Source organism: Aquarana catesbeiana, linkage group LG01 (assembly GCF_042186555.1).
Source record: "Aquarana catesbeiana isolate 2022-GZ linkage group LG01, ASM4218655v1, whole genome shotgun sequence".
Classification (NCBI taxonomy): domain Eukaryota; kingdom Metazoa; phylum Chordata; class Amphibia; order Anura; family Ranidae; genus Aquarana; species Aquarana catesbeiana.
In genome coordinates this window covers 714467083-714490188 of record NC_133324.1, presented here as the reverse complement: position 1 = coordinate 714490188, position 23106 = coordinate 714467083, and the positions used below count along the sequence as shown (strand labels likewise).

At 40.3% G+C, this 23106-nt stretch overlaps 1 protein-coding gene across 1 annotated transcript in view; it reads left to right on the top strand.

Moving 5' to 3' along the window:
• The window catches only part of SLC7A11 (solute carrier family 7 member 11), a 393826-nt gene that overhangs the window by 283733 nt on the left and 86987 nt on the right, over positions 1-23106 (top strand). Inside the window, exons 7-9 of the mRNA XM_073603843.1 lie at positions 539-662; positions 21509-21612; positions 22912-23008. Of these exons, the coding sequence (XP_073459944.1) occupies positions 539-662; positions 21509-21612; positions 22912-23008 (325 nt within the window). The remainder of the gene's footprint in view (positions 1-538; positions 663-21508; positions 21613-22911; positions 23009-23106) is intronic.

Sequence of the window (23106 nt, the reverse complement as noted above, 5' to 3'; positions counted from 1 at the left end):
TCTATATGCTTTAATGTTATGGGTGACTTCCCTGACCAACTGAGAAGCTCAAGAAGTGACAAAGACAGGGTCATCCTAAACATTAACAGTAATGGTAGAGATTTGCATTGAAAGACTGGATAAATAATGCCTAAGAACACAGATATGCTCACAATTGCCTCTTAGGAGGCCAGAAATTACCCAATTGTGCAAGCAAAATCAACTTATTATTTACCTATCTTTTACTGTTTATGGCCACTCTAGCCAACAAAAGTGTCTTTTATTAGTCTTTATTCTTCATCCACAGAGCTGGGCTTTCTCATATCCCTTACTCTGAAGTTTGTGCAGATGCAGCCTCTTCTGTCTGATTCTCTTGTTTACTACAGTCCTTCACGCAGAAAAGTAGCTTCCTGTCTTAGCATGCTCTCAGTGTGCCTTGCTGAACCAACAGAGGTTGTGTGTCTTACTGAACCTATGACAGCATTACCCAATAATAGTAACATAAACATATGTATGTTTTTATTTTCACCCTCTCAAACCTTTTTTTTTTCTTTTGTAGAAATATTCCGCTTGCAATATGTATATCAATGGGAACTGTAACAGTTGGGTATGTCTTAACCAATGTGGCCTACTATACAACCATTACAGCAGAAGAACTAGTAGCTTCCAGTGCAGTAGCTGTGGTAAGAAAACATAAAACTTATGTAATTGGTAATATACAGATACTTTTGATGCAGATATTTGAATTGATATGATGATACATTTATTGAGTTGCAATCTGTATGTCTCAAACCTAAGATTAAGTGAGATCTTCAAGTAAACTAGTAACCATGCATAGATTTGTGGTGGAAAAACTTGTCATTCACAGGATTTAAGCAGCACAATGTGTTTTTTTATTTATACATATTGCAGAATGTATGTACAGTATTTCATCAAATTTAGCTGGCTATTGGCAACAGAGGAGAATATACTGTACTGTTCAGGAATATTCTGACACTCTTTAGCCTTTTCTTAACAACAGTCTTCAGCACACTTTCCCATGCTGATGATACGTTAATAAATGTCATACTTTTTACAGCTGACATTATGTGCAGCTGCTAACTGTCAAACCTACAGTAGCTGTCACTGACAGCTTAAATCCATACTAACAATCAAGAACCAATTAGAGGGGTTCCCAATCATATGATCACCATATTGATTATGACATATTGATCACATACAAACTGCAGGCTTCATTCAGAAAAAAAAAATGGTTTCAGCCTGCAGAAGCCACAGTAGTCTATAGTTGGCAATGTCCCCCTGTTTAATACTGTAGTTGTTTGATATAGTTAATGCATGAAAATAGTAAATGTATTAAAAATCATGTAATCGTATAAATGATAAACTATAGGGTTAACAAATGAAATCCATACATTTAAATTATTTATTCACCAAGTTATAGTCAAGTTAACCAACCCATACTGATGCTGAAAAATGTGGTCTAGGCATCTAGGCTTTAATGACCTCATGAGAGCATTCAATTTTTACATGACTTTAAAGGGGTTCTATGCATTAAGGTGAAAAACCTTCTGTGCTGTAGCACCCCCCCCTTATTTCTTACCTGAGCCCGATCATTCCAGCAATGGGGATGAGCACAGCAGCTCCAGCCGCTGTCTCAGGTCCTCATTGGATATATTGATAGCAGCAGGAACCATTGAATCCAGTGACACAGGGGCCAGAGCCACCTGCTCTCTGTGTCAATGGACACAGCAGCAGGACTCGGGAGTGAGCCACATGAGTGCCCCCATGGAAAGTGGCTCTCCGTGGGGGCACTCAAGAAGAGAAGGAGCCAGGAGCGCCGCAGGGGGACCCCAGAAAAGGTGGGTCAGGGCTAATCTGTGCAAAACCCTTGCACAGAGGAGGTAAGTATAACATGTTTGTTTAAAAAAAGCTTTACCATCACTTTAATGGTCAACTAACATTTGGAGAGGGGTGTGGCTCCATGGACATCCATTTATAACAATAATTGATAATAACAATCAGGCAGGGTTTCTGCTTGTTCAACTTGTAGAGTGACCTGCAGTCAGGTGGATGTCTACACACAAAATAAAAACTTCAGTGAGCTCACAAAGCATATATTTAAACATGCACTAAAACTACATACATGTTTATTCATGTGTAAAAAAATATATTTATACATTTTTACAGTCAGTGCATTTATTTGTCTGATCAAGGATTTCTCCAAAATCATAGCAAAGTAATTTGGAAACATTTTTCATAACCGTGTATGCCACTTTGTCTCTCTATAAAACTTTAAAAAAACTTAACAAAATTAAAGTGGGGGTCCACCTATCTATCGTTTTTTGTTTTTTTGAGTTCATTCACAAACTTTTCTTCTCAGCATTACATACTCACATATTGTGTGTAATATGTCCGCCTGTGCCAGATTTCGTCGGAAAGAATAACTTATATTATTCACTGCAGGCGGTTTCCATCTTCATTGTGGGCATTTGAAACCCACAAGCGTTTATTTCCTGGATGTGGTGAATGCTGTGCTCCCAGCATTCACTGCTCGTTCCCGCACATGCTCAGTGGCATCCTGGGAAGCCTGAGACTAGCTGCCAGGAGTCTGGGAGAGGCTAGAAACACGCCTACTCCCACGGGAGGAGAACCAGGAAGTGCAAAGAAGAATAGAAAAATAAAAGGTAATTACGGCGATTTACATTTTTTTAAACGGCATGTCAGCATCTAGGCAAGGAAGAGAATACATACAGATATTGTTCAAAATTTGGGTGGAACTCCGCTTTAAAAATAAAAAAATAAAAATTGATACTGGCAAATCATTAAGATTTCTTTGCACAGAATATAATGATCCATTATCTTGCGCAGCTTCAAAAATGTACTATTCTATCATGTTGATTTTGTGTTTCTCTCGTGTATTATCTCTTTATTTGGACATGAACTATGAAAACTTCAAAAATAATTAGTTTGTATGCAGATAAGCACAGCTGGGTCTGTATAATAATTTTGTAGCAAAATAAAGAAAAATCTTATCTGCGCAGTGAAAAACTAGTTAACTAACAGTTAGACATGAAGTTGCTTACAGTTAGACATGAAGAAGGTTGGTACATGCTCTTTTTCAGCTTTAGAAGTGATGAGAGGGTCAAACTGTCACTTTATCAGATATTAACACAAGTATATAAATCAATTAAATATACATTCTTCTTCATTTAAAGTGCTAACATGCTAGTAGAAGCTAGTTTCACTTTTTTTTGTGTAGATTGTTAATGTTTCTGATAATAATATTTGTCACGCTGTGTACATCTGTTCCTGGTAATTGGATGAAATGGAAGAAAATATTTTGATTTCTGTAATTTAACTTATTTAGATAAATAGATATTTTCTGCTCACAAAGTTCTATAAACGTATTTCTGGTATTGTATTGTTAAACTTTATGAAAGCTGCTGAAGACTCTTAATTATTAACTGCTGTTTTCTCTTTTACTAATAGTCACAGTAAAATAACCATCTGCGGTGTGGCATACACACTATAGTGACAGATGGCTGGTGTGTTACTGTGTCATTGTGTAAAAACGCAGTGCCTGTTTCAGCAGTGAAGGGGTCCTTGATCAGGTGTGAGACTTAATGGAAACAGGTGGACATTCCACATAAAAGAGTATCCTATAGTTAGGATTTGCTCGTATGTGCTGTGAAAGCATCGTGAAGCCTGACACATAGGGAGCGTGTGGCCAAGTCTAGTTAGCCAGAGAGGATGAAACTAGCATAGCTCCTATATGTTCAAAGCAGAAATAGACAAAATAGCCAGAATGCTGTAATACATTTGCTTTTTGTTATTATGTTAAATAACTCCTGCATGGGCAGAACATTTATGCTACTTTGACATTTGGATGAATACAAGTGAGCAAAAGCTCTAAAATGCATTCTACTGAGTGGAATAAATCCTGGAAAAATTCTAAATTGTAAGCTAAATCTCCCAATTGGTAGAGGATGTGAATGGCAACAGTAGAGATCCTTCTGCTTGGAGTCTGGCTTAACCCCACTTAAATGTAAGTTATCTTATAATAAACTGTGTATGAATGTTGTTACATGTTCCATTAAAAGACACAGCACATCATGTTTGACAGGCATATGTCTGTGAAGTTTAAAGGGACAGTACCCTTAGCTTTGGAATTGTGGATATATCCCAGCAGCTATTAAAGTGTCAATGCATAATTTGCTGGAATTGTTAAAGTCGTGGTGAACTCTACAGTATAAGATCTGCAGTGGATCTGCAGTATGAGGTACCTAGAACAAGCACAATGAAAGTCTATGTCCAAATTACAGTTTTTCTCCATTGTTTTGGCTCATTTCTTGAAACAGAAATGACATTCTCAAAACAACATGGACAAATCTACGAACCACTTGGCAATTGTTCACAACTGAATTGAATTTCTCATTCATTTCATCAAATTGCAAACGTCTCAGTACATGTCTCAATGTCTCAGTACATCTTTCAAATGATTAAGTACAAGTAGCCTACATTTAGCACAATTTCCAAGTGAATAGATCTTGTTGATCTAAACCAGGGGTCTTCAAACTACAGCCCTCCAGTTGTTCAGGAACTACAATTTCCATCATGCCTAGTCATGTCTGTGCATGTCAGTGTTTTACAATGCCTCATGGGATGTGTAGTTCCGTAACAGCTGGAGGGCCGTAGTTTGGGGATCCATGATCTAAACTGATTGTCAAGTCTCAGTCTAATGGTCGTTTTCTCCAAAACGTGTCAGCTTCATTTCATTGTTTAAGTCATCACATGCACAATAGTCTGTTCAATTGTCAAAATTATTCAGGAACATAATACCATGAATACCATATATGAACCTCTTGGAACATTTGATAAAATGATTACAGCAATTGACAGTCAGGTGCAACTAGAACTTGACTAATGAAGGAGGAGTTGGAGTTGGTCTCAGATGACCAATCAAACAGTATGTTTAGTTACCTGACAGGTGCTGTCCATGATTGTGAATGCTGCCAAACATGTATATATAGAGCTTGACCATGCAGGACCAGTACAATTTCTGAACATGGAGGCACCTGGCCAAGTAAATGCACATGGGCAACTGGTGGTGGAAATGGGGGAAGAGTCAGAGGAGCTCGAAGACACCATGCTGTCCCTGATGAAATTTTGGCCACAATTATAGACCATGTCATCAACCATGGCCTCACAATGGTGGAGGCAGGTGCAGCCTAATGTGCCTCGCTCTACAGTCTCCTCTATCATCCAAACCTTTCGCAGGGAAAACAGGTATGTAGTCAGTCAATGATGGAATTATATAATGTATAGGACAGGACACTGTGCATAGAGCAACAAATATGTTTATTTACTCATTTACGTATTAATTTAGTGTGTATGTGTGTGTGTATGTGTGATAGGCCTACAGTATTACAGTACAATACTAACAATGACAAGAAAAATATTGTAGAAAATAACTATGGAATAGTATGGAATAGTTTATTTTCTACAATATTGATGATACAGTTTACAGTAGTATTCCAGTCACTGTGCAGTGATGCATTGGAATTGTGGTAAAGTTACTGTAAGTAAAACAACAATACGATTACATTGGTAACTCATTCTGTACGGAATACATAAGGTATAAATTACAAACGGAGTGTTGTCCTTTGAATTCTATGTCTAGGATTGGACGACAACCTGGCACGGGTGGCTGAGGAAAACTTCTCAGTGAACAACAAGAACAAGAGATCTGTAACACGGTGTTTGCAAATAATGCCATCACATTGAGACAGATGTGAACTGCAATCCTACAAGACAATGCCATATTCCAAAATGTCAACTCTATAAGCATCTCCACAATAGCCCGCATATTGAAGAAGCATCAGATGACAATGAAGCAAATTTACAGGGTACCATTTGAGAGGAACTCTGACAGAGTGAAAGAGCTGTGGTACCAGTATGTACATGTAAGTCAGTCAATGGTTGTCCATCAAGATAACCTTTTTACAATTGCTGTAAGCAGTGGTTCCCAAAATGTATTGGTTTCAGTACCCACTTTACCTGATTTCTGAATCCAGGTAATCCAGGTAAGAAAGTATTTGATTTACGTATCTGATTTATAAAAATTTTGCGTAAAAACTGCAGCTTACTGTATGACGCAATTATCATTATAATCCTTATTTTGAAGAATATAACATACAATACAGTAAGAAAAAGGGTCAAAGAGTTGCACTTACAGTAGTGCCTCCCATGTAAATCTTTCTAATACTGTAGGTTTTACTGTAACACTTCAGTAAGTCTACTCGTTGATAATTTTTACCCTCCCCTTTCTGTCAAACACCCCCCTGTAGTACCTCTGCATAGGGTACATGTACCCCAGGTTCAGAACCACTGGAATACTGGCCAGTAGTATATTGAACTTGTGTAGAACATAGAATATTCCTATGTAACTGTCTGTAACTGTAGTGTATGACTCTTCTGTATGACTGATTTGATGTTTTCTTTTTTTACTCTATTGTAGAGAATAATGGCATTGGAAGGAAACGAGAACTCTCACATACTCGTGTATGTGGATGAGGCTGGCTTCAACCTGGCCAAGGACCGAAGATGTGGCTGTAATTTTATTGGCCACCGGGCCACGGTGGATGTCTCAGGCCACGGTGGATGTCCCAGGCCAGCTAGGGGGCAATATAACTATGTGTGCTGCCATTTCTGAGAATGGTGTAGCCACTCACATCCCCAGTCTTGGCCCAAACAATACACAGAAGCTCCTCATCTTCTTGGACCGCCTTCATTTGGATTTGATCCCTGAAATGAGAGAGGTTTCATAGTGCCTCACCTACCACAATATATAATTGTATGGGACAATGTGAATTTCCACTGTGGCCCGCTTATCAGGGCCTGGTTCACTGCTCATCCAAGGATGGATATGGTGTTCCTACCACCTTACTCTCCTTTCCTCAATCCTATTGAGAAGTTTTTCTCCGCTTGGAGATGGAGAGTATATGAGCATCTGGATCAAGATCAGAGGTCCCTGCTCCATGCAATGGACACTGCCTGTGAGGATATTACAGGAGATCAGTGTAGAGGATGGTTGCGACATGCACGCAGTTTCTTCCATGGTTGCATCGCAAGGGAGGACATACACTGCGATGTTGACGAGAATCTGTGGCCAGACAGACAGCAGCGTGTGGATGGGCAGGAGGGGAGGACGGTGGCCAGTGAAGAGATGTTACAGTAGTATATATTGCTGTATACATTTTCTTTTTACTCTGACGTATGGAAGTTACTTTGTGTGTGAATGATAATGGTTACAATACTGTAAAGTAATTTTTCCTTGGCAGTATGAGTGCAATGTGTGATGTCAAACCTTGGAGGCTACTCTTACCCTAAAATCTTTTTTTTCAGTTTTATACACAATTGTATTCAGTTAGCTAGACAAAAACTGTAACCATTGTCAATGAAGGACTGGGCTAAGACTGAAAGGTGGACATGAGGGATATTTCAATGGTCCTCTGCCATAGAGACAAAACATCTAAACATTTTGACTTGCAGTGCTTACACAATGCCAAAGGGACAAAGCATTTTGGGGGAACTGACTATTTGAATGAGAAAGAAATGTATTTTTGACACATGAGTGAACTGCTTTGGGAAAGATATGAGCTTTGAAGGAGAAACATGGTGTTGTGCCTTCCAGGTTATTTAGGCAAAAGCACCAAGAGAGTTGAGAATGTCTGGTCTGTTTCAAGAAATGAGCCAAAGCAATTGAGCAGAATCTTTGCCATTTTGGGGGCACTGACTCTTTATATGGGAAAGGAATATGGTTTTGAAGCATGAGTGAACAGTTTTGGGAGAGATATGAGCTTTTGCACGTGAGTTATAGTGTTGTGCTGAACTGTAAGACTGTTTTGCCAAATGATCTTAGAGTTTTGAGAATGTCATTTCTGTTTCAAGAAATGAGCTAAAACAATGGAGAAAAACTATAACACAAATAAGGTTGCTGCACCTAAAAAATGCAAAATGATTCTTGAACAATCATATAACTCTGCTGGATACAGCAGATTACAGAAAGAGTAGTGCAAGCTCTGAGAATTCAAGTGATCCAAGCAGATAGCTGTAGGGAACCATGAGATTCATGCTAGTGCAACACTGGTGCAAGTAGACCAGCTGACATCATACAAAGGGATGTGAGTGTTCCTTAGCACCCAAGAAATTTGTTGTCTTAGGTGTAATAAATGGGGGTATGCAGTTGCCAAATGTCCCCTGTTCCTAGATACTGGACAAGGTAACTTAGCCTAGGGCCTGTTTTGACCACCAGGTTTGTGGTGATAAATTGTTTTCAGTCAAACCAAGCAACCATGGAAAAGTCCAGGCCAAGTCTGCAGGGATTGACAAGGCACATATTGTGTCTGCTGCTGCTTCATACCTTGGTTATATGAATGGAATGGCAGGTCTACAGAATGAACCGTTTTATTGCAACTGAAAGGTGAATTTGAGTCATGTGGTAGAACCTTATTAAATGAGAAGAGTGCTGGGAAAGAGAAGTCAGTCCTTGGTGAGTCTGGCAGTGAATTTGTCTGTCATTAAGTGTGAGTTACTCCAGTAACAGTGCCCTCTATGTTTTTGTAGAAAGACTTCTCTCTGTTCAGTGCTCTGTACAGTAGGAAAGGAAATGTTATAAATTAATCTGAAAATAATATGGTGTGGAGTTACTCCTAGAAACAGTGTCAAGTGAAACAGAGACAGAGGCCTGGAGTGTCAAAGCTAGAAGTTTCTCGGAAAAAGTTTTGTGCTGCACAAGTGGGTAAGAGTGATGGAAGATAATATGCATGTGAAAATATGTTAATGAAGCTTACCATGTTTAAAAGTGTGTTGTACCAAACTATCTATGCCCCTGTTGTGGTTGTGGAGTAGCTCACTATCTCTGAGTTAGAGAGGGTGATAGTGGATATGGCACACAACAACACCCAGGCTATGGTGTCAGTTATGGATGACACTACTTCAAGCTCTGAGGAGGTGCGTTTAAGAAACACATGCACAAAACTCCAATAAATGAGTCTCTTCACAGGCTCGGTCATATTAGGGTTTCCAAGAGGATCTTGACCATGGAATAAAGTTTTAAAGGATGTACTCAACAAAGGTGGACAAGACTGGGACCATTAAGTGCAATGTTTGTTAATGCCAATGCAATAAATCTCAAAGTCCACTGCAGGGTTTCTTCTACCTAATTTGGTATTGACAGACTCCAGAGGACTGTTAGATCCTATTAAAAAATGTTGGAAGCCACTCCATGTAATAATTTTTTTACAATTTGAAACAAATCAGAGGGCAGATGGAAGCTGCAACAGCTGTAGGTTTAGGTGAACAGCTTGGGTTTTGCTTGAACCCATGGTCAATGCAAACCCAAAGCTTATCCCTAATAAACAAGTAGACAGCTTATCCCTAATAAACAATGCAGTTTGGTGTAATATTACGTATGTAGCATCAGAAGAATTAATAAAAATATGTTTTTGTGTTTTTTTCCTCAATTGCGTATTAGCTGTTTGGCTAGAATTTAAATAACTGAAATGTATGTGTGTAAGGGTTCCTATAATATATACAGTATCTCACAAAAGTGAGTACTACCATAACATTTTTGTAAATATTTTATTATATCTTTTCATGTGACAACACTGAAGAAATGACACTTTGCTACAATGTAAAGTAGTGAGTGCACAGCTTGTATAACAGTGTAAATTTGCTGTTCCCTCAAAATAACTCAACACACAGCCATTAATGTCTAAACCGCTGGAAACAAAAGTGAATACACCCCTAAGTGAAAATGTCCAAATTGGGCCCAAAGTGTCAATAATTTGTGTGGCCACCATTATTTTCCAGTACTGCCTTAACCCTCTTGGGCATGATGTTTACCAGAGCTTCACAGGTTGCCACTGGAGTCCTCTTCCACTCCTCCATAATGACAACATGGAGCTGGTGGATGTTAAAGACCTTGCACTCCTCCACTTTCTGTTTGAGGATGCCCCACAGATGCTCAATAGAGTTTCGGTCTTGAGACATGCTTGGCCAGTCCATCAGTCCATCACCTTTACCCTCAGCTTCTTTAGCAAGGCAGTGGTCGTCTTTGAGGTGTATATGGGGTTGTTATCATGTTGGAATACTGCAGCCCAGTCTCCGAAGGGAGGGGATCATGCTCTTCTTCAGTAGGACACAGTACATGTTGGCATTCATGGTTCCCTCAATGAACTATAGCTCCCCAGTGTCGGCAGCACTCATGCAGCCCCAGGCCATGACACTCCCACCAACATGCTTTACTGTAGGCAAGACACACTTGTCTTTGTACTCCTCACTTGGTTGCCGCCACACACACTTGACACCATCTAAACCAAATAAGTCTATCTTGGTCTCATCAGACCACAGGACATGGTTCTAGTAATCCAAGTCCTTAGTCTGTTTGTCTTCAGCAAACTGTTTGTGGGCTTTCTTGTGTATCATCTTTAGAAGAGGCTTTCCTCTGGGATGACAGCCATGCAGACCAATTTAATGCATGCATTTGTATGGTCTGAGCACTTACAGGCTGACCCCCCCACCCCTTCAACTTCTGCAGCAATGCTGGCAGCACTCTTATGTCTATTTCCTAAAGACAACCTCTGGATATGAAGCTGAGCACATGCACTCAACTTCTTTGGTCGACCATGGCCTGTTCTGAGTGGAACCTGTCCTGTTAAACCACTGTATGGTCTTGGCCAATGTGCTCCAGCTCAGTTTCAGGGTCTTAGCAATCTTCATATAGCCTAGGCCATCTTTGTGTGGAGCAACATTTGAACAATTTAACACACCTGCTCCCCATTCACACCTGAGACCTTGTAACACTAACAAATCACATGACACCGGGGGGGGGGGGAATGGCTAATTGGGCCCATTTATGACATTTTCACTTAGGGGTGTACTCACTTTTGTTGCCAGCGATTTAGACATTAATGGCTGTGTTGAGTTATTTGAGGGGACAGCAAATTTACACTGTTATACAAGCTGTACACTCACTACTTTACATTGTAGAAAAGTGTCATTTCTTCAGTGTTGTCACATGAAAATATTTAATTAAATATTTACAAAAATGTGCGGGGTGTACTCACTTTTGTGAGATATGGTATACTTGAAATGGTACTTTGCCTTATATAAACTGGTTGTTTATTTCACATTTTATCTTCTATTGTAAGTTGTGTGTCAAAACAATATAAATATTCAGCTCTACTTTAATAAATATAGAAACAATCTGGGCAATGGACCAATGGAACATGTGTATTTTGTTGATCTATTCCTGTACCAATAAAACATTAAAATATTTTAATTGAAGATACATTTAAGTGCAACATGCATTTTCAGAAATAAAACAAACAAGACTTAAAGTTACGAATTAATTATGATACTCTTGCAAGAAACCTTGACCTTTATTTTCTGACAGAGCACAGAGACATATTTGACAACAAAACAAAATCACAGAGTTATAGGCAAATTAATTACACATTATATTTAGCATTCATGCCTAACAACTTCTTCCACCTAACACTGCCATTAATATTTTTTTGGAAGGGGTCCATGTTGAGTGCTTCCAAAATTTAGTGTTTACTTGTTCCAGCCAAATGCCTGTACTACAGTATTGTATTTGCAATTGTATCTCTATGTTTATACACCCTCCTTCCATATTATCGGATGGGAGAGATACCCATGGATGCACCATTTATTAACAAAGAAACACTTGCATGCAGGGAATGCACCCATCATTCCTGCCTGATCATTATCAGCATTTGTTTGCACCCATTAAGCAAGTTTTACTTGGTCTTTGGATCATCTACATGTGTATGGTCAAATCTTTTAAAAATCATGTAGTTTAAGATCTAGTTACTGTCTAGCATCCCAATATCTTCATGGCAGGACAAACACCGTACAGTTTTCTTTCCATCAACCATGGGTTGAAGAAAAGAAAATTCTGCGAGTCTCCTATCAACACAGTTAGTGTTGATGGGGGAATCCCTCCCTCTGCATTATTGTATTCTGACAGTAGGAGGTTTCCCAGCTGTCAGAATACAATGATCACCGCCAGCAGCTATAGCCATCACTGGCAGTGATCACACAAAAAAAAAACAGGCTGTTTTACTGAAATTGATCAATAGATCAATTTCAGTACAACCGGTCAGCTCATAGATGGATCAAAATTTGACTGGTTTCCAGCTCTGTATTGTACGAATTTTGATCCATCTATAGTCAGCTTAAATGTTACCTGCTTTGCTTGCAAGTACTGAAATAGTATTATTATGCATTATAGCTCAGAAACCAGGAAGAAAGAATTTGCTATTTTGACCCGCCTTCTCGGGTGCATTTTGATTATTTTGCCTGCCCAGGATATCTGTACATTATGAGACAATCTCTAATGTATGAGAAGCTGAAAGCATGATCAATGTGGTGTTCATTAACTTGTACACGTTGTGATGTCTGCTTTTTTACTTCTTTCTTAAGAAAAAGCATGGAATGCGCATTTTCTTCTAATATTTATAGATGATCAGGACCAGGCTTTAGTTTAAAAGTCTTACAACACCAGCTTGTATACTTGCAGGTGACTATATTTTATTAACGCCAATGGAACAATAATATTTCTCTTTTCAATAATTTTATTAATTTCACAAAAAAATGAAAACTGCAATAGATGTGGCTTGCAAGGCCCATAATAAAACAAGATAGACAAGATAGACAGTACCAACAATAAAAGGTTTGTCTTTATGGTTCATAGAGAACCAATTACTTTTATCTCACATAAATATTGTGACTATCATATACATATAATATTTCTATAGTAACTTAAACAAAATATCTAGGGAGTTTTAGAACAGGTGAACCAAACATGAGCAATAGGTTAGAGTCCAGATCCAGCCCACCCGAAATGAGGCCACCAATCTACCCCTATGGGTTCACACTGTGGAATTGGAGATCTCACTGGGTACCACCTTGATTCAGACCATGTCACTCCTTCCTCCCTCTCATGGAGTCAGGGGACAAGGCACCGTGACATGGTTTCATATGGCCTCAGGACATCGCATCCATAAATCTAAAAACTCCTGGACCAAACGCTTCAAATAATGTTAATCTAAGAGAAACTGAAAGTTAAATTGTACAGTCGTTGAGCGCTCACCTTGTATCTTGAAGTATGCAATTGAAAAAAAATAACGGCTAATGTCATATAAGCTATCTTATTGAGAAGATAGGGAGACAAAAGGAAAGTCAGAAAGAAGCAGGTAAAAAGAGGAAGAGGAATGAGGGGGAGAGTGGAACTTCCTGGAGACTCCAACTAAAGGGGTATAGGACCCAGATAAAGGGGGACCTGAATATAAAATGCCCAAGGTTCCCAAACCGTTTCAAATCGTGGAACTGTGTTCTGTAATTTAGATACTATCTGTTTCTGAGACATGATCCAAGATATTTTCAGTTTGGACACTGAAATCGAGACCGCAGATTTCTTCCAGGCTCCCACTATCGTGATTTTGGCCCCCAGAAACATAAACAGGATCAGAGAACATGTATATGTTTAGGTGTACCCTTAACCCTGTGATTCAAGTGAGCATACATGGGGTCCTGCGGAACTGAAACCCCTGATACTTTTCGTACTATTTGGAAGAATTTATTTCAATAGCTCCTAATACATGGGCATGCCCACCAAATATGGAGCATATTGCCCACATGATTGCACCCTCTATAGCATAGGGGAGACACGTCTGGGTAGATCTTGTACCATCTGATGAATACTTTAATACTTGCTTCAATTAGAGAAATATTCATGATACTTAAAGGACCGTCTAAAAGACTGAAACCATTGCTCAGGTTCTAAGTGAATTTCCAAGTCAGATTCCCAGGACCGAGCATAGGAGGGGTATCCGCCTTGCCTGCCAGAGAAGAATATATAAGAAAGATTCCTCCCCTCTGATCGATAATGCTGGAGCACCATTGCTCATATGTTGTAGATCAGATCTTATATAAGAAGTGTGAGATCTGAGAGTGTCTATATCTCTCAGTGTTCGGCATATCCAATTTACTAGTGCAGTATCCCAGAGATGTAGGTTCCGTTGAGGTAAAGAAATGCCCTATTCTGAAGAGACCCTTATTTAACCACCAATGGAATGCCTGAATATTCAAGCCTGGGGGGAACTCTGGATTGTGGAATAAGTGTGAGAGGAGCCTTGTACTAGAGGTTAGTGAAGCTTGTTTATGTAACACATCACAGAGCACTAGGGAGTGAGAAAGATTAGGAGCTAAGATAGTGGGTCTTTGGCTAAGGGGTCTCTAAAGGAGAAAATTTATTGTGTAATGAGGAACTGCTTGTCTTTCTAAGGAGAGTAATGAGGAACTGCTTGTCTTTCTAAGGAGACCCAATCAGGTTTGGGTCCCCTAGAATAAATCATAGAGAATTGGGCTAATTGTGTGGCTTGCTAGTACCACCACAGATTGGGGAGTCCCAGTCCCCCCTGATTTTACAGGCGGAACAGAACTTCTTTGGAGCAGCGATGCCCTTTCTTCCCCCAAACAAAGCTAATGATTTTAGTCTGTAGTTTGGAGATAATTTCTTGATCGTTATAGGGAGGGAACGAATGTTCGTTCATGGAACCATGTCATCTTGATGGCATTAATCCTGCCCAGCCAGGACAGACTACATTTCTACCTATTTTTTAAATCCTCTTCTATTTTTCGGAACATGGGAGGGTAATTGGCTGTGTACATATTGCCTAAATTGTTTGTTAGCTTGATTCCCAAAAAAGAAATAGAATCATTTGCCCAAGGGAAAAGGAAATATTGTTTAAGCTGATCTACTAGTCTGGAGGGGACCGATACATTTAATGCCACTGATTTGGCTACATTAACTTTAAGGCCTGAAATAGAGCCAAATTCTTGAAGTAGCTTAATTACTTTAGGAGTTGCTATTAGAAGTGGCATGATGAATAATAGCATATCATCCGCAAACAGCGCACACTTATGCTCATCCGGGCCACACATTACCCCTCTGATGTCAGGATGCGATCTGATGGCAATGGCTAGGGTTTCAATAACGATTGAGAATATTAGGGGGTATACAGGGCAAACCTGCCTAGTTCCTTTTTGAATGCAAAAAGCGTCTGAGTAGTGACCCATAAGGTGAATTTGTGCAAATTTAGGATTAGAGTATAATGCATGAATAATCCCTAAAAATGTAGTGCCAAAGCCCCATCTTTCTAGTATCTCAAATAGGTAAGGCCAAGATACAGAATTGAAGACCTTCTGAAGATCTATGGATAACAGGTAACCCTCTTGAGGAGCGCCCCCATCCCAATGGGAGTGAAAAAGAGAGGTTATGTCTACAGCTCTTCTAATTTGGTCCGGACCTTGTCTCCCCGGGATGAATCCCACCTGGTCTTTATTTATATGTTCTGCAATAAAACTGGAAAGTCTCACTGCCAGTATCTTTGTCATAATTTTGAGATCGTTATTAATAAGTAGGGATGAGCTTCGAGTTTGAGTCGAACTCATGTTCGACTCGAACATTGGCTGTTCGCAAGTTCACCGAACAGCGAACAATTTGGGGTGTTCGCGGCAAATTCGAATGCCGCGGAACACCCTTTAAAAGTCTATGGGAGAAATCAAAAGTGCTAATTTTAAAGGCTAATATGCAAGTTATTGTCATAAAAAGTGTTTGGGGACCCAGGTCCTGCCCCAGGGGACATGGATCAATGCAAAAAAAAAATTTAAAAACGGCCATTTTTTCAGGAGCAGTGATTTTAATAATGCTTAAAGTCAAACAATAAAAGTGTAATATCCCTTTAAATTTCGTACCTGGGGGGTGTCTATAGTATGCCTGTAAAGGGGCGCATGTTTCCTGTGTTTAGAACAGTCTGACAGCAAAATGACATTTTGAAGGAAAAAACTCATTTAAAACTACCCGCGGCTATTGCATTGCCAACAATACACATAGAAGTTCATTGATAAAAACGGCATGGGAATTCCCCAAAGGGGAACCCCGAACCAAAATTAAAAAAAAAAAATGACGTGGGAGTCCCCCTAAATTCTATACCAGGCCCTTCAAGTCTGGTATGGATATTAAGGGGAACCCCGGCCAAAATTTAAAAAAAAAATGACGTGGGGTTCCCCCTAAATTCCATACCAGACCCTTCAGGTCTGGTATGGATTTTAAGGGGAACCCCGCGCCAAAAAAAAAAAAAAAAACGGCGTGGGGTCCCCCCAAAAATCCATACCAGACCCTTATCCGAGCACGCAACCTGGCAGGCCGCAGGAAAAGAGGGGGGGACGAGAGTGCGGCCCCCCCTCCTGAACCGTACCAGGCCACATGCCCTCAACATTGGGAGGGTGCTTTGGGGTAGCCCCCCAAAACACCTTGTCCCCATGTTGATGAGGACAAGGGCCTCATCCCCACAACCCTGGCCGGTGGTTGTGGGGGTCTGCGGGCGGGGGGCTTATCGGAATCTGGAAGCCCCCTTTAACAAGGGGACCCCCAGATCCCGGCCCCCCCCCTGTGTGAAATGGTAAGGGGGTACAAAAGTACCCCTACCATTTCACTAAAAAACTGTCAAAAATGTTAAAAATGACAAGAGACAGTTTTTGACAATTCCTTTATTTAAATACTTCTTCTTTCTTCTATCTTCCTTCATCTTCTGGTTCTTCTGGTTCTTCTGGCTCTTTGGGTTCTTCCTCCGGCGTTCTCGTCCAGCATCTCCTCCGGCGTCTTCTATCTTCTTCTCCTCAGGCCGCTCCGCACCCATGGCATGGGGGGAGGCTCCCGCTCTTCTCTTCATCTTCTTCATCTTCTTCTCTTCTTCTTTTCTTCTCTTCTTCTCTTCTTCTCTTCTTCATTTTCTTCTCCGGGCCGCTCCGCACCCATGCTGGCATGGAGGGAGGCTCCCGCTGTGTGACGGCACTCCTCGTCTGACAGTTCTTAAATAACGGGGGGCGGGGCCACTCGGTGACCCCGTCCCCCTCTGACGCACGGGACATGACGGGACTTCCCTGTGGCATTCCCCGTGACGTCACAGGGAAGTCCCGTCATGTCCCGTGCGTCAGAGGGGGGCGGGGTCACCGGGTGGCCCCGCCCCCCGTTATTTAAGAACTGTCAGATGAGGAGCGCCGTCACACAGCGGGAGCCTCCCTCCATGCCAGCATGGATTGCGGAGCGGCCCGGAGAAGAAAATGAAGAAGAGAAGAAGAGAAGAAGAGAAGAAAAGAAGAAGAGAAGAAGATGAAGAAGATGAAGAGAAGAGCGGGAGCCTCCCCCCCATGCCATGGGTGCGGAGCGGCCCGAGGAGAAGAAGATAGAAGACGCCGCGGAGGAGATGCTGGACGAGAACGCCGGAGGAAGAACCCGAAGAGCCAGAAGAACCAGAAGAACCAGAAGATGAAGGAAGATAGAAGAAAGAAGAAGTATTTAAATAAAGGAATTGTCAAAAACTGTCTCTTGTCATTTTTAACATTTTTGACAGTTTTTTAGTGAAATGGTAGGGGTACTTCTGTACCCCCTTACCATTTCACACAGGGGGGGGGCCGGGATCTGGGGGTCCCCTTGTTAAAGGGGGCTTCCAGATTCCGATAAGCCCCCCGCCCGCAGACCCCCACAACCACCGGCCAGGGTTGTGGGGATGAGGCCCTTGTCCTCATCAACATGGGGACAAGGTGTTTTGGGGGGCTACCCCAAAGCACCCTCCCAATGTTGAGGGCATGTGGCCTGGTACGGTTCAGGAGGGGGGGGCCGCACTCTCGTCCCCCCCTCTTTTCCTGCGGCCTGCCAGGTTGCGTGCTCGGATAAGGGTCTGGTATGGATTTTTGGGGGGACCCCACGCCGTTTTTTTTTTTTTTTTGGCACGGGGTTCCCCTTAAAATCCATACCAGACCTGAAGGGTCTGGTATGGAATTTAGGGGGAACTCCACGTCATTTTTTTTTTTAAATTTTGGCCGGGGTTCCCCTTAATTTCCATACCAGACCTGAAGGACCTGGTATAGAATTTAGGGGGACTCCCACGTCATTTTTTTTTTTTTAATTTTGGTTCGGGGTTCCCCTTTGGGGAATTCCCATGCCATTTTTATCAATGAACTTCTATGTGTATTGTCGGCAATGCAATAGCCGCGGGTAGTTTTAAATGAGTTTTTTCCTTCAAAATGTCATTTTGCTGTCAGACTGTTCTAAACACAGGAAACCTGCGCCCCTTTACAGGCATACTATAGACACCCCCAGGTACGAAATTTAAAGGGATATTACACTTTTATTGTTTGACTTTAAGCATTATTAAAATCACTGCTCCTGAAAAAACGGCCGTTTTTAAAACTTTTTTTTGCATTGATCCATGTCCCCTGGGGCAGGACCCAGGTCCCCAAACACTTTTTATGACAATAACTTGCATATTAGCCTTTAAAATTAGCACTTTTGATTATTCATGTTCATGTCCCATAGACTTTGACGGTGTTCGCGTGTTCGAGCGAAGTTTTTTCCTGTTCGCATGTTCTGGTGCGAACCGAACAGGGGGGTGTTCGGCTCATCCCTATTAATAAGGGAACTCAGACGACAGTTACATACATCACTCACCTCTTTCCCTGCTTTGGGTATGACCGAGGCCGAGTTTGATTCATTGACCAGGGGGGATCCATCCCGAAGAAAGTTAAAAAAAAGAGCCATAAATGGGGTCAGAGAGGGACCGAATTTCTTATAATAATCAGCCAAGAAACCATCAGGTCCCGGGGCAGAATTTGATTTTGAAGACTTGATTACCTCCAGAATCTCCTCTGATGAGATGGGTGCATCAAGTTCCCGCTGCTTGCATGATATTTTGGGTAGGTGTATGTCATGGAGGAAGGACTCTAGTTTACTATGATTTGTGGAGGGGGGATCATTATAAATCTTAGAATAAAAATCATAGAAATTTTTCATGCTCTTAATAGAATTTTGGGTCAGATAGCTGGATAAGGTGCGGATTTTAGGGAAGGATAATGTGTGATTTTAGGGCTAAGTTTAGTTGCCAATTTAGAGCCAATCTTATCTTTTTGTGAGTAGAATTTTGCATCTTAAATGCTTTTCAGCCATAGTAGTTAGTGCTAGGTTAAGCTTTACTCGAGCTGTGTCCCAATGGGTCAGATTCTCAGGGGAGGGATTGCTTTTGTGGCATTTACTTGACTGGAGGAATTCCTCCGTCAACTTCCAAATTTAAGTTCCGTGTTCACATTTCAGCTGTGTGTGCAGAGATCTGGATAAATTTCCCTCTCATCACTGACTTATGTGCTGTCCACAGTGTTCCTGGAGAAACCATATCATTGTCATTCTCTTCGAAATTTTCTTTAAGAGAGTTTTCGAAAATTGTACAATGCACAGGATTGCTCAGAAGGGCCTCATTGAGGGGCCATTAAAGCGGGCCCCTTACTCTAAAGGGGCATCTGAGGGACAACGTCATTATTCAGTGATCTGAAAGGGCGGTGTCTCGGATTTTGGAATGTAAAGCTAATGGAATTGCGGTGAATTGTAAAAAGATGTGGTCTATCCTGGCGTGAGTGCTTTGAGGAGCAGAGAGGTGTGTATAATCTTTGACTTGAGGGTTAATTTCCCTCCAAATATCTACCAATCCATTTGAGTGCAATAATTGTGCCATTTTAAGGCTTTGTCTGGGGGGGTGAGTTGCCAAGTTTTATTTGTCTAAGGAGAGGTCAAATGGTATATTTGAATCTCCCAGAATTACAGTTCCAGTAAAACACGGTTTTAAAGTGTGTGTCATTCTGTTGAAAAATGTCCCCTGGCCCTAATTAGGAGTATAGTATGATAGAGGGACCCATGCAGCTACCTCTACGCTCATCTCTGCCAACAACGAGCCACTCAAAACAATAATATTTATATACAGATGTTGTTTGTTGTGGTATTAGATTATGCATGATCTATTAAAAGTTAAAAATATGATATATGCATTGTTTAGTGATCCAGCTAAAATGGGCACTAATAGTGGCTCAGCCTATCAGAGTACTTAGATAGAAAGACTCTAGGCATGGGACTTTGGAGGCACAATAGTATTAGACTACAAAAAGTAAATTTGATAGGGGTATTTTATTAGAAGATTATAAAAGACAATGGACACACATAGATTGTTTAAAAGCAATTCAGGCTAGATGTAAACCCTAGTAATAATACACCGTATGGATCCTATCCTGCAAATTTGTATAGCATAAAGAGGGTTATCAATGTACACATATATCACTTAGTCCATATATAGGAGAAATACTTCCCCTGGGCATTGAACAGTAGACCGGTACATAGTTGTAGCAAACAAAATGCAGCAGGTTTGATAATCCACGGTGAGATATTCTCTAGTTGCTCTACATGTTTCGCGTTACGCAGAACGCTTCCTCAGGAGCTAGAGATTCAATTGGGTATGGTAAGGTTGCATAAACCTATCAATAGTGATTATATGCAGATGATCGCAATTTGATCATGGGTATAGAGTATCTGAATTGAATTGGAAACAGCAGTCGGCCACAGCCTGGAGCCTCTCAAAAAAAGGTAGCATCAGGTATCCATGAGAGGGAAAGCAGAGGCTTTGTCATTGTAGTGCCTTAGGTAGATGAGAGGAAGCACAGGGATGCGCCGTCCGGTCTGGCAGAGACCGGTGCTGTGACCGCATGGTACCTGCAGAGTCACCCTGCTTATTGAGGTACTTTGGCACTAGGTCTCTCATTTGATGTATCAGAGTACTTAACCACACAATATCTCTCTCCATACTACAACAAAGTACACACCAAGTCCAAACTGATGTACCATGAAGAGGCCCCTTCAATATCTGTATGCACTGATAAGAAGGCGCTTTTTGACGTGTGTGTGACTATTTTCCTTAAAGGTGTTGTGATTGCTTATAGAGTTTATGGTTCTTTCCTTAGCAATGCAAACAGATGTCGAAGGTGTTTCTTTGCAGTAGATGGATGTGAACTTGATGTGGACACTGATGTTATTTGGAAGAGTTTTGCAACAATTCAAGCCTACTAATGGTGAATTCAGGGTTGCCAACTTTCAGTAAGTTTATAAACAGTTTGTAAAATCCCTAATTTTTGTATCCGTCCATGAATGTCTGCTACGGACATGCATGTCCATAAAAGGCATTCATGGACAGATACAAAAATTACGGATTTTGCAAACTGTTCATATATTTACTGAAAGTTGGCAACCCTGGGTGTATTATAGTCTTTCTAATGAAACAATCTATTAGTTTGTATCTCTGGATCTTTGATGGATTGGCACCTTAGGTTTTGTCTTTTTTCATAGCCTAATGACACAACAGTCATGCAGGTAAACTAGATGTTACAATCTAAAATCTTCTGGTTTAATTTTGCCAATAATAATCACACAGCATGATGATTTCTTAGAAAAGAGTGGAGCCCTTGAAAAAAGAGCATCATTATTTATGTGCTTGATGGACAACATGGTAATTAAACAGAAATGAGACGCATACATTCTTCTAACAATCATGTATTTTGTTTTCAGACATATGCAGAGCGTCTCCTGGGAAGTTTCTCATTGGCAGTCCCCATCTTTGTTGCTTTATCATGTTTTGGTTCCATGAATGGTGGGATTTTTGCTGTATCAAGGTGAGATGCTACTAAAACTATGACTGGTAATAAAACAACTGCTAATTACAGTTATTAGTGTTTATATAAATGCAGCAGAAAAATCACAGACCATCTGGTAATGATAGGTACAGACACATAATGCTACAACTAAATGAAAAAATAACTTTTATTGGAAAGTAACACTACTCTACAGACCTAACACCTGCACTTTATTTAGTTATAGTAATGTTACCATGTTTTGGTGCATACCTTACATACCTTATATAGCAATAAGACTGCAATGTAACCATATTAATCTAAGGGATTTTGTAACAAACATATACAATAGTTCACTAGTTAGATAAAGCAACACATTTTCAGTGTCTGGGTTGATGGTACAGTGTGATACATTCACTATGTATAAACATCTACAGTTTCTAGGCATTGGAAAATATTGCAATTTTAAGTGTCAAAGTTATAAATAAATTGCAGGAAATCATCTTAATCCCACCGCTAATTACTTGGCAGCATGAAGAGATCTTGAATTGTGTGAATTTGCTCCCTGATACTGTGATGTTGGCTTAGTCTCATCTAAGAAAACTCTCCAACCATTCTTAATCAATAAATAAGTCTTTGTATGGCAATGCATGAACAAAGGTTCTGGCTTGAATATGATATTTTTCCAAATCAAATTCAGAAAGGGTGTGTCATTAGACATTTCCATTTTTAATGTATTGCTTAATAGGGTAATTTACCAAAGGAATAGAGACTGTTCAGCATTGGATGATTGAAGTGAACACAGCTTCACCGTTTCCACTCAGTGATTTACTTTCTCTACATTCTCTTTCCCTTTCAGTGTTGGCAGATATTATGCCCACCAAATTAATTTTTTAATCAAAATATCATGACCACCTTTTTAAAGTTTGTCTTTTGGTTGGAAAGTTATTCACTTACATAGTTAATCACCTTCTTAGTTAATCAAAATTCGGTGGGAAATAAATGATTAAAGCTGCAGAAAAAAAAAGTCTGTGTTGCCCAAAGCAATGAATATTTACAATTCAGTTATATAGGGCAAGTTACAGAAAAGATTAAATATAATTGTTGGAGTAAATTAATCCACACGTATTTGTTTTCCTATAGTTTTCCTACATTGTCATTTTTCAAAGTGCACCATATGTATGCAGTGTTCGCCAGGCAGGTTTATTCACACTTTTTATTAAGTACAGCTATATATCTGTTGCGATTATTTTAGGTTCACAATTAACAATACAGCACATATTATTAGTTCTCATAACTGTGTGAAGTGTTAAATGCATGATTCATTGTTTGTTCCATCAGGATGTTCTATGTTGCATCTCGAGAGGGTCACCTTCCTGAGATCTTTTCCATGATTCACGTACACAAGCATACGCCATTGCCAGCTATAATTATTTTGGTAAGCTGCATCACTATGCATATTTATCGAAATTTATTTAATATCAGTCACTTTGAAAGGCCTTTGAAATGTGGTTTATTGGTATTTGTTTTTATATC